General features: G+C 31.2%; 1 protein-coding gene across 1 annotated transcript in view; it reads right to left on the minus strand.

Annotated features, from left to right (window-relative positions):
- Nucleotides 1-10,359: 10,359 nt before the first annotated feature.
- Nucleotides 10,360-12,610, minus strand: part of LOC119676687 (GATA-binding factor C-like) — a 42,325-nt gene continuing 40,074 nt past the window's right edge. The window contains exons 2-3 of the mRNA XM_038087943.1: nucleotides 12,275-12,555; nucleotides 10,360-11,031 (exon numbers count right to left, since the gene is read on the minus strand). Coding sequence (XP_037943871.1) covers nucleotides 10,360-11,031; nucleotides 12,275-12,555 — 953 coding nt within the window. The remainder of the gene's footprint in view (nucleotides 11,032-12,274; nucleotides 12,556-12,610) is intronic.

Raw genomic sequence — 12,610 nt, forward strand, 5'->3', positions numbered from 1 at the left:
TTTTGCCACTGTTTAAATATATTATTATTTTATTTTATTGCAAAGTATCTAGTTTCTTTGTTGCTATTATGTTTCCAGAATGAAACTTGATTTTATCTGCAAATTAATGTTTGCTTTTTTTTATTTATTTTAAATGGTATTACTTAATATTCATATAAAGATACTTTGAAGTACTTATATTGAAAAAAATGTGTAATTATACAGTAGCAATTTAAATTAATTAACATTTTAATAATTTTAAAAGTTGTCATAAGAAACATAATTCTACAAGGACAGCAGAATTTTTTTATTCTTATTTTTTTTTTTTTGTTGCTATGAGGGAGAGTAAAAGTATCTTTTTTTTTCGAAACAGTACGTAAACTTGGGGAAAATTTGTTATGTTGTTGAGTCATGTAGAATCTAAGATTAAATAAAATATCTTTTAAATGTTATACGCGTTAATATATTTTTTTACCAAACTTGTTATTATTTAATTATGGTACGTAGTAGAAAAACTCAGATTGTAGGATAATCCCAATTTTAAAAACTACTGTATGAAAAGTAAAGTTGAAAGACGAGCTAAGAGATCTATAACTCATTCCACGCAGTCTCAAATAAACTCCTCACATTGAAGAGGGAAAATATTGAAATTCTTATAAAATTACGTCTAACGCCTACATACTAAATAACGTTGAAAGAAAATGCGCTAAATAATGATCATAGGAATTTATCTTAGTATTATAATAACATATACAGGATCCACATCAACTTAAAACAGTCTCAAAGAAGTTCGTCTTATAAAGATTCTGATAAGACTGAAGACTGAGGTCTCATTCCATTGCTGCTTTTGTAAAAACGATACTAAGACAATTATTTACTCTTCTTTACAATATTATCATATATATTATATACTATACATATTTATAACTATTCAATATTGCTTTTTGCTTGATGAGATGAAATCTGACTTTTTTCTTTTGCTTCTTCTTTTTTAAGAGGTCATCAAAATCTATGATGGCCTCTTATTTGACTATTTCCACTAGATACTCAAAGTTTAGAGTAGATAGTTTCCATTCATATCTAAGTATCAAGTAGAATATATTTTTATTAGCCTTTTATGCTGTAAAAGATCTATTTCTACTATGCTAATTTTTCTCCAGCTTCTTTTTTGTTGCAATATTCTTATTCTTTATCACTTCTTCATGATGATTTTACTAAATCTTACTTTTAATATGTTTTTTATACAAATTCTTTCTATACATTCCTCATATTTGTTTCATACCAAATTCTTTAGTGAAATTGTGTTATATTAATGTTTTTTAAGTGCAATTAGCTGGCTATGTTTTTGTTATTTTAATGATTTTGTTTATAAGTGCAGTACCAGCTACTTCAAACGTTACGAGTGAACTCTTTCAGCTCAACTTTGATTGTTTTGACTGTGCTTTAGCTGTTTTTTGTTGTATCATTGGTGCCATTATGATGCAGTTAGCTGTCACTTCAATCTTTAGGGCGAGATCCTCAACTTAACTTTGGTTGTCGGATAATATTTTTATTTTAAGCGAATTACTTGGTTGTGTGCATAACATGGGATTTGTTTCGTAATTGTGACTCACTTATAAATTATTAAAGTATTGTTTTTTTAATAAATATCTTCCTTTAGATTTTTTTAATAAAGTGCTTAAGCGTAGTTTTTTACAAATTTAATTTTTAGTTTTCTGAGTCCTTTCGCTTCTTCTTCGCTTGGGTCCCCTATTTTTTTGCTCAAATTGCAATTTATGAACTTCCTTTTTTGTGTCAACAAAAAAGATATGCGCCAAGGCGCAAAGTAGTTAATTCCGAAGTATTTGCTGTGCCTGCTGTTATGCAGCAGCGGATTTCGGTCTGGATTCGTATTGGCGCTTCGCAGGCCATAATTTAAGAGTAGCTACCACTAAATGAGGCGCACACATGTCAACAGTTTATTTTGATATGTTGAATATTTTTTTTAGTTTTGAAAAATACTTCCAATATTTTTTTTTTAACCAGAAAATAAGAAATCAACAGAAAGTAGAAGAAAAATTTTGGTAACGCCTAAGCTTAAGCGGTTTTGTTGTGCGTTTAAGCCGAGGCTTATTTAGCATAAATTTGGGCTTATCAAATATACAGAAAATATTAATAAAGGTGAAAACCACAATAGTAACACTTCCAACAATAAAAATTAAACAATAATTGTTTGCTGTTAACAAGTTGACAGTGTTTTGCTATGTAATTTGTTTAAACCTAAACCCAAAGCTTCAATAAAACAACAACAATAACTGAGTTAATATATTTCCATTTAAGTTGAGCTGGCTTAAGTGAGCAGTTTCCAGTGAACTGAGCCACACACTCGAGCTACTCTGGCAATTTGGTTGACTTGGTACGTACAGCGTGGACCGCTAATAAATCACCGAGTTAATGATGTTTATACCTTGTCTCTTCACTATTCCGCTCTTCAGCACCGCTATTTCTGAATTTATCTTTTATTTATTAAGAATTTCATATGACCACGCGTGTTGAGTCTCCAAGTTGACCTTTTCCACACAGCATACTGTGCGCTTCTGCCGATTAGCTGCTTCAGCGATGTTTGTGCAGAGCGTGAATTCTTATTAATATGGTACATAAACACATCTCTGTGATGTGTACCAATATAGGTGTAACTCAGTGTAGATCCTTTATTACTCAGTGTGCATTTTATGACCATTAAGGGTTTTGTCTGTTTTTGTTTCAGAATTTTTTGTTTTGATTTCAATTTGCCTTTCGGGTTATTGTTCTTGGCCATAAAGACGGCGACATTTATTTGTGGGCAGTGCATCATGTACTATGACAGTTTTTACTTTTTATAAGGTTTCTCCTATTTTTAATTTCATATAAGCCAGTTTTTTATGTTCTGTTCTTACATTTTTTTCTTCTTATATTTCTATGATTTAGTAGTTATAACTGTTTTTTTGAGTTCTGGTCCACGGCTGTGTGTCTGCATTATTTCTTGGAAATTTGTGCACACTTCGGTATTTTGGTTTAATTTTTTTTCATCTTTTCATGTGGTTTTGACATTGAGAATCTATGAACCTGTTCGTAGGGTCTTGCATTTTGGGCTTCGTCGTCTGGCTAACAGCACTTGGCAATGCTGTAATATTGTAGCGTCTTATTTTGATTTGACATTTGGCGTCTGCAGGTATAATTGATAAGAATTTATGTCCATTTATCTCACTGTTTTATTTCTTGATAATTACAAGGAATTTTATGCACTTCTTCCTTGTGACTTTTTCTTGAAATGATGAGCAAATGATCTTATATTTGGATTATTAGAGATTTTACGGTATGTTAGCTACGAAAATGAGTTCATGGAAAATATATTTAATTGGCATATAATTATTACAGATGATTTATTTGAAATTTGTTAAGTCGCATTACTTGGTTTAGTTTAGAAATTTAATCGCACTTTTATTCAAATATATTGGCTTTTAGGTAAACAAAAAGATAGTAGTACAGAACATAGCTTTGGAGTGACATTGAATGGGACTGTACTAAGTGTCTCGTGCTTTAACCGAACAGAACCTAAGTCAAGGGAACCACTTAAACTATAGTAGGTCTTTCGTGCTACAATTAACTATAATTGAGTTTAAATGAACAGAAGGTACTCAACAGAAATGAAGGGGATCAATTAGACTATAGTCGGTCTATTGTGCTACAATTAACTATAACCGGATGCTGAAACTATGTCCCATTTGGCTATTTTTAACAATTGGTAGCTGTTTTGTCTATTTATCAATCTATTAATATTATGTCTTAAAGGAACCTTTTTTTAAATTTTTATATAATTTTATAAAGTTACTTTTGTAACCTATCCAAAATCACTTAAAAATAGTTGAGTTGTGTGAAGGTGTTCTATGATCAATGGGTCATATGACAAAGAGCTTATATTTCTATCAATGGAAGACCAATAGATCGTCAAAATAAGTGATTTAATTAGCATTCTGGATGAATATTTTTAATACATACTGTAATTGGGTTAAAAGTTAATTATAACTTGGTTATAATAAACAGTGTACTTAAGCAACTTATAATTGACTAATTATAATATTTATGCAGATTGCTAGCAAAATAACTTAATCCGGTGATCGATCGATATACCTGTCAACGTTAGTCATTAATTAATTAATATTATAACTGGTAAGCACAATTTCGAAAATGGATATATATTTAATAAACATATAATTTTAAATTTTATACCAGTTAAGCTGAAACAAATATGACTGTAGATTATATTAAATGATTAATCATTTTGTAATAAATATTATTAAATTATGTAGTGTAATAGTCACATCTTGAAAAATTTAAATATACATGTATAAATATATTTAAATTTTTGGTTTGATTTTAAATTTGTTATCAAATCACAATTTAGACCAATTTTTATACCAAACATAGCACATTTTCAACTACAAAATATTTATATAATATGTTTTCTTTTTTATTTCTTTACATATATACACTATCTTATGTATACATATATATATGTTTACATATTATATATAACCAAATAAAAAATTAATTCATTAGACACAAGAACACAGTGTTTTGCTGGTGAACAAGACAAAAGACACATGATGTGAGTAAATATTTTTGTTTATATAATATAATTAATTAAAAAAATATTAAACAAAAATTTTTACAAAATCAATAAAAATGTATATTTTTAAAAAAATATAAAGGATCTTTAAAAAGCGTAAAAATATTTACAATAAACCATGCAAAAAATTTTATTAAAAAATCTATAAAAACCAAAAACAAAGAAATATTACAAAAACAAATAATGAAAAAGAAAAACTATAACAAAAGTTAAAGTCAAATACCACCAAGAAATGGTTTTGAGCTCATAAAATTCCTAACAAAATCACAAGCGCCCTTTTAAGCGCATTTTTAAGCGCTGTCAAAAGTGCACAAAACAATGGACAGCTCAGCCTCAATGGATGCTTACCCATATCAATTACTTAAACTTAAACCGCAAAAAAAATATATATATTCGTTCTACGTTTCTTCTTCTTTTTTTTCGATTTCAGTTTATTTTCACCTGACAAACGGCAAAATATAAGCCAATCAATTTAATGCTGGCAAAAGAGTACATTGCTAACAAAACCTTAATGCAATCATTATAAGCCACAAAAAGCTTAAAAACCAATATTAACCAAAAGAATAGAAAAAAAAATTCAAAAAAAAATGCAATCAACAGCACAATATTGCTACAAAACAGCAGTAGCAAGCACCATCACCACCAATAACAACAACAATAACAATAGCAACAACAGGAACAACAACAAGCAGTAACAATAAAATATAGCACACAAATGCAATTCATATCTGAAGCAGTATGTTTAGTGTATCTCACAAATGTATCTGCAACTTGCAGTAACAACACATGTTCTTGCGCCTCAGAAACTTATCGCACAACGATAAGCTATTGATAAAGAATGAGCCTTTGCATGTGTACGACAATAATAACAGAATAACTGAAAACACCCTGTAAGAACATAAAACCTGCAATGAAGTCACAGTCTGAGTTTTTATGGTACAACAAAAAAGGTTCAAATCAGAGACAATTGCAGACTTCGCAGAAAAAAATTTCAGTTGAAAAAGATACTGAACATGAAGTAAAAATACAACAAAAAAAAAACAAAATAAAATAAAATAAAATGAACTGTCACCCAAATAATAAAATAAATGCTTGGCAGCAGGCAATTCTTATAAGTCACTTGACTTGTGTTGCCTCTACAGTCTGTGGTTTTTCTTATATTCAATTTGAATCCGTTTACGGATTCACATGAAAACGTTTTGTATCTGCTCATGAATACAGTATGTATGAGTCTGCTGTAGGCCGGTGAAGAAATATACATTTTATTACTTGGCAGCAGTAGGTGATTTTGGTAGTAATATTTGCTTAATTTTCATGATCATTGTCAACATTTTCAAAGCAATTTAACCAACGTTGCAACATTTTGTCAAATGTAAATTTTATGCTTAAGATTTTTTATTTTTTTAATTGTTCAAAGTATTTAACTAAATATTTTTAATTTTTTTAATAAATTTTTAAATAATTAATTTTTTTTATTATATTTTTGTTACTTTTAACTAACTTGCATGGGGTATTAATCAACAGTAGACTCAAGCAACAAACGTGCCAACATAACTTATGTTAAATAGCAGCTCTGCACATTGTCTTAACAGAATCATTAACAGATATTTTAACAACATTGAAAACGGATACTATGACAGCTAATAATTAATATATTTTAATATTTCTTTAAAATATTAATTTGTTAAATATGATTGATTCATTTTATTTAAATTAATATTTTTTATATAATTTTTTAAAACATGCTTTGTGCATTTCAAGATTTTTACACTAAATTGTGCTGCTCTATGTAAGCTATACTGGGTGCAAATTAAACACTTGTGCATTGACTTATTGAAGAAGAATATAACAAAAAAATATATAAAAATCCAAAACTAAAAACTTTAAACTAATGTGCATATACACCCTACATACACAAACAAAGGTAGGCATATTCATATACAATACCATATATAATAAAAGTAACGTTTCTATTATAAATTAAAAAAAAGTATATATTTTCTTTTTTATATCTTACATATTAAAAAGATACTCGTACTTGAACAATGTACTGGGTTGAGATACAAGTGTGCTACTATGCTAATATGCGGAAATTTAATATGCGCATCAAACTCTTTAGCGGCTTCGTTCATTTCTTCTTCACTGCAGAAGACCCGTATATTTTTGTTAAGTTTCTTTTTTTTATTTTTGCAACTTTTCTGCGAAAATTTTATTTATTTCTCATGATATTTGCAAAATAATTCAGTCGCACGTACAATAATTTTAACAAGGAAGTAACAAGAAAAGTCGAAGGCGAAGCCACAGTTCCAGTCGCAGTCGAAGCTGAGGTAGTGGCAAATAATTCATTGCATTTGTTTTATATGCGAAATTGCAGTTTCAATAAATCATTTTGTTGTATCTTTTCTTTCCAACTCTGTCTGGTAGAGAATATGTGCGAAAAGACAAATGGTTTTAGTGAGGAAAGTTTTATGGAAAGGCATTTGAATAGTAAATTCTTAGGAGATTTTCATAAAGGCATGTGAGACATTTGGAATATGTTAGTCAATTTCTTTAATTAAATTTCTTATTTGGAGCACTGACACTGATTAGTCACTGTTACTTGTTTTTATAATTTTTTTTAATAAAAACTTCTTATAAATTATATTATAAGATATAAAATCGTACGAATATGAATAAAATAAGTGAATAAAACATGTTAGGGCTCTGATAAATTTAGTTTTCCTAGTTTTCCCCTTTCCCCTTTCTATAGAATTTCCTTTCACTTTCTCCTCGTCCATTACTTAACTTATTAGCTTGTAGAATTTGCTTTAAATTTTTCTTCCTTTTTTATTCAACTTATCATATCATTATCCAAAGAAGGAAGGATTCTTCTTGCTTTTTTTATTGGAACACTGACATTGCTTAGTTATTGCTACTTGTTTTTATAATTTTTGGGAGCAGAAATTTCTTATAGAACATATTCTAAGGCAACAAACTTAAGATGACAGAAAGGAAGTTATTGGGACGCTTTAAAAATAGTTTTACTAGATTTTAAAGGAATTTTTCTTGAAAAGTTTGTCTTTTCTTCTTTCTTCTCCTTAATTCAACCTCCTTCATTCAACTCATCAAATATTTTCATAGAAAAGGAAGCTTTTTAGCTTGATACCTGCATCTTGCTTAACCGCATGAAACAGTGTCAATATTAGTATTTCCGTCTTACTTTCTATAGCCTAACCGTCAACATTTATAAGTTTTGCAACCCGTTGTGGACCAATACTAGAATCTCTTTCTAAGCTTACTTGAAACTTTATATTATATTGCTTATATATATGAATAACGTGTGGATCAATATTAGTACTTCTATCTAAGTTTACTACAACCCATCCATAGTCATCCTTAACTATAGCAATCCGGTGCGGACTATAGCGGGTTTCTGTACGTTAACGTAATTGAAATACAGAGACTATATTTAAATTTCAAAATTATTTATTGAGTCTACTTATTTTCTTTATCAGAAAACTGAAACTTCTTCTTCGAATCTATTTTTCTTTTTTTTTATTTTACAAGTTTTAATGTTGTCAATATACTTAAATAATAATCCAGTTTACTGTGATTATTTAGAATATGAACAGCTACAGGACTAATACTACTATCTTTTTCTTTAGTTTTTTTTAACACTTACATTATCACTCTTAACTATTGCAATCCGGCGTGAGTTACAGCTTTTTCACAGCAATCCGGTGCGGTCTAATACTACTATCTATTTTTTAGTTTACTCTAACCCTCACATCATCATTTTTAACTATTGCAATCCGGTGTGAGTCAGAGCTTATTCACAGCAATCTTTTGCGGTCTAATACTACTATCTCATTTTAAGTTTACTCTAACCTTCACATCATCATCCTTAACTATAGCAATCCGGTGCGGACTAATACTACTATCTATTTTTTTAGTTTACTCTAACCCTTACATCATCATTCTTAACTATTGCAACCCGGCGTGAATTACAGCTTTTTCACAGCAATCCGGTGCGGTCTAATACTACTATCTATTTTTTAGTTTACTCTAATCCTTATATCATCATCCTTAACTATTGCAACTACTATCTCTTTTTTAGTTTACTTTAACCCTCACATCATCACTCTTAACTATTGCAACCCGGTGTGAGTTAGAGCTTCCTCACAGCAATGCGTTGCGGACTAATACTACTATCTATTTTTTAGTTTTCTTTAACTCTCACATCATCATCCTTAACTATTGCAACCCGGTGTGAGTTACAGCTTCTTTACAGACTTTCCTCAGTACAAAGGAGTATTTTCTTCATTCTTCATTTTCTTATATTCATAATTCTTAAATAGGTTTTTACTGCATCCAGCCATCGATTCCTAGCTCTTCTTCTATCCCTCATAGTTATTTGGTACATTTTTATTTATATATGAAACATTAATATTAATTAATCGTGGAAATTAACATATCAACAATGCGTTAAGTGCACTTCGTCTTCGACTTGAAATTGCATCATTAACTCTCCTTGCAAGTTAATTGAATTTTAAATAATCTTTAAGATACAAAATTATACAAATTTCACGTTGGGGAAGTCGAAAAATTTCTACCTCAAAAGAAAAGTCATTGGCATCTGCAAGTACTACGAACGCACCTTGTCTCTCCACCATTGGATGTGAGCAAAATGTAATGCCACAAACAAACGGCCGATTTCTTCATAACGCGATACTTGAAGAAAAAGTAGAAGTTGTAAATGAAATGAAATTAATGTATTTCACTAAGCACGCATGCGCGCAGCAAAAGTCAACGCTGAACCGGTGGATACTGCCCCTGCCACACCGGAGAGTAAAGCAGGTGCATTGGCACTTCCGCGCCAGCGCGCATGTCAGATGCAAAATTATTAAAAACACAACACTGGAAAAAAAAAACAGCAATAAATAAAAACAAAATTCAAAAAACAAATAAGCAAGCAAGGAGGAGAAATGAAAGAAACAGCGAAAAATTAACCACAACAACAACAACAACGGAGCAGATTTAGTTGTTGTAAGCGTAAGTATAACAATGACAAGTTGCAATGTCAAGACGTTGACGCATACGTGTATGCAAAAGAGTTTGTCGTGTGAATTTATGTCAGCGAATTATGCGAACGACGGACGGGGGAGTGTAATTACGAATATTGAAGACGTTGGGGAGAGAAATTGTAGTGACTTCACGATGGTTCGCACGGATTTTTTTCTTAACATGAATTCTCATCAAATTTGCGTTGAATTGCGTTGAAGTATTGACGACAGACGACGCACTTAAACGTGGCTTTGAATAAAGACGATAACATATCAGCCTAGGGTTGCATTTTAAGCGCAGTGTATGGAACAAACTTAAGGGCTTCGATCATGTTTAAGTATCAAAAATAACCTAAACAGCATTGACTTAACTTATAGACTTAAGAGTTTGTTTTAGGCTTCAAAGTCATACAAATTTCCCAATTCCCACGAACTTAAATTAATCATTTTTTTTTTACAAATTAAACAAAAATTACTATATAAATTGAAATCAAATATGTGCTTTAAGTGCATTAAAATAATCACAAATAAATATTTCAATAATTTTAAATAATAATAACTTAAAATAATTACAGAAAAATAATACATATATATATATAAAACAATGAGTACACACATTTTAGGTGTAACATCTAAACAAAAAAAATAGTGTTAGTATTCACCCACACCATTACATTAAAATAGAATGCGTCAAATTTTGTCTTGCTTACCAGCACTAGTCCTTGGTTTCGTTCTCGCCGGTTTCACATCGACTACACTGTTTTGACTGTTGCCACCGATACCACCTAAACCACCCGAACTTCCCACACCGTGATGACCATGATGGCCACCACCGGACATACTGTGTCGTACTGCAGCCGCAGCTGCAGCGGAGGAACTTTGAAACATACCAGCTGCAGCAGCAGCGGCCGCTTGATGATGCGCTGCCGCCGCGCTAGCATGATGATGTACCGCATATGAGGCGTATGAACCGTCATAGCCACCGCCAGTGCTGCTGCTACCCGTGCTGCCAGCAACACCGGAAACACCAGCACAACCACCTAAATTACCCAGACTATTCGCATAATGCGCTTGCGCTGTGTTGTCAAATAGGCCTCCACTGCCGTTAAGCGCTGAATTTGTATTGCCGGCATTATTGTTGTTATTTTGTGCATTGTGATTATTTGTTGTATTATTGTTATTGTTGTTATTTGTATTATTAGTACCTTCACGTTGTTTCGGCGCCGACGACTGTTGACTGCCATTGTGTGAACCGCTACTGCCATTTTGTATTGTGGGTTTTATGTCCAACGCACAACTTGCATCTGATAGTGAGGTAGCGCCACTAACTTGTGCTTGATGCATGAAGGCATTTACAACTGCCTGCAATTCAAAAAAAAAAATTTATAAATTTAAAAGTATTAAGTAAAATGTGAAATGTAATATTAATTTATTGCTCTCTTTAGTATATGAGTATATTCGGAGTCCTATAATTTCATTATTTTTCTTAAGTTCTGCGCTTCAAAATAGTAATACTTTGATTAGATAGATGTTTCTCTAAAATCATATCTATCTATAAGAAATCTATCTATAGATTTCTATAAGAAATCTATCCTTTCTTTTTCTAAACAACTTTTCCATTAAAAAATTAACTAAGAATTTATGGTACAGCCCTATATTACCACATGCAGTAGTGTATCACGACCTATGTCGTGGGTAGAGTCATCTACAGCTAGTTCTGTTCAGTGAAATTCATATGAAGATACTAAAAGTATACTTATCTCTACAGAGAGTAACTTACAGTAACCTGGATAGGTTAAGTCTGTTGATAAATCTTACAATATCTGTTGGATAAAATTATCAAATTGTTGGATTCAGCGGGAGCCATATGGAGGCTATAAAAGTGTACTTATCTCTAGAGAGTGTCACTTACGATAACCTGGACAGGTTAAGTCTGTTGATGAATCTTACAATATCTGTTGAATAAAAATATCAACTCTTTCGATTTAGCGGGAGCCATATGGAAGCACTAAAAGTGTACTTATCTCTAGAGAGAGTCACTTACGATAACCTGGACAGGTTAAGTCTGTTGATGAATCGTACAATATCTGTTGAATGAAAATATCACTTCTTTCGATTTAGCGCGAGCCATATAAAGGTACTAAACGTATATTTGATACCAGTCGTGTTAAACTAGCTGAGGTTGTTAAGAGTATCTCACAAGTTTAAGTTCAATATTCAGATCAGGTGAATAATTACGAAACCACATCACTTTTATTTATTTTTATTTATGCATAGTTCACGTACGTATTTATTTAGTTTTTAAATATAGATCATATTTGAACTGAATACGGATTACTGTTCTATTATGAAGTTTGAGTTAAAATTGCTTAGTTATTGTATATAAATAATCATACTGTCTTACTACTTGTATTTTTCTGTTATTGCTATAAAATTATTAATATGTATCCTTATTATTAAATGAAATTATTTATATGCTTCCTTAATTTGCATAAAAGTAACCAATCTTAATCTTCCCCCAATTTAAAACAATAAACATAATTCACCAAAAATCTTTGTGTTCTTGCAAATATTTTCTTCCTTTCTCAACAAAACATTCATTTACCTGATATTCCGATGGACCGGTTTGTACTGAATCGGGTGTTGAATCCTTTGGCGGTGTTGGTGGGAACGGAAATGAATGTTGGCCCGTTGTCGTTTGATGACTTTGGCCAATCTGTCCGACCTTATGGTCAACTTGCGGATCTTGAGGGCATGCAAACGGACTACCCCATGGGCTGGCAGGCGCAAATGATTTATGTTCGCTGGTAAGCCATGAACTCAGGGGCGGATGAAAGTGGGGCCGACACACTTGAGGTGATGTATGCGATGATGCCATACGGGATGCTGCAATAAAGCAAAAAAGAAAAACAAAATAAACTTTTATTAACAAAATTGCCAA

This window comes from Teleopsis dalmanni, chromosome 2, assembly GCF_002237135.1.
Source record: "Teleopsis dalmanni isolate 2A chromosome 2, ASM223713v2, whole genome shotgun sequence".
Taxonomy (NCBI): Eukaryota; Metazoa; Arthropoda; class Insecta; order Diptera; family Diopsidae; genus Teleopsis; species Teleopsis dalmanni.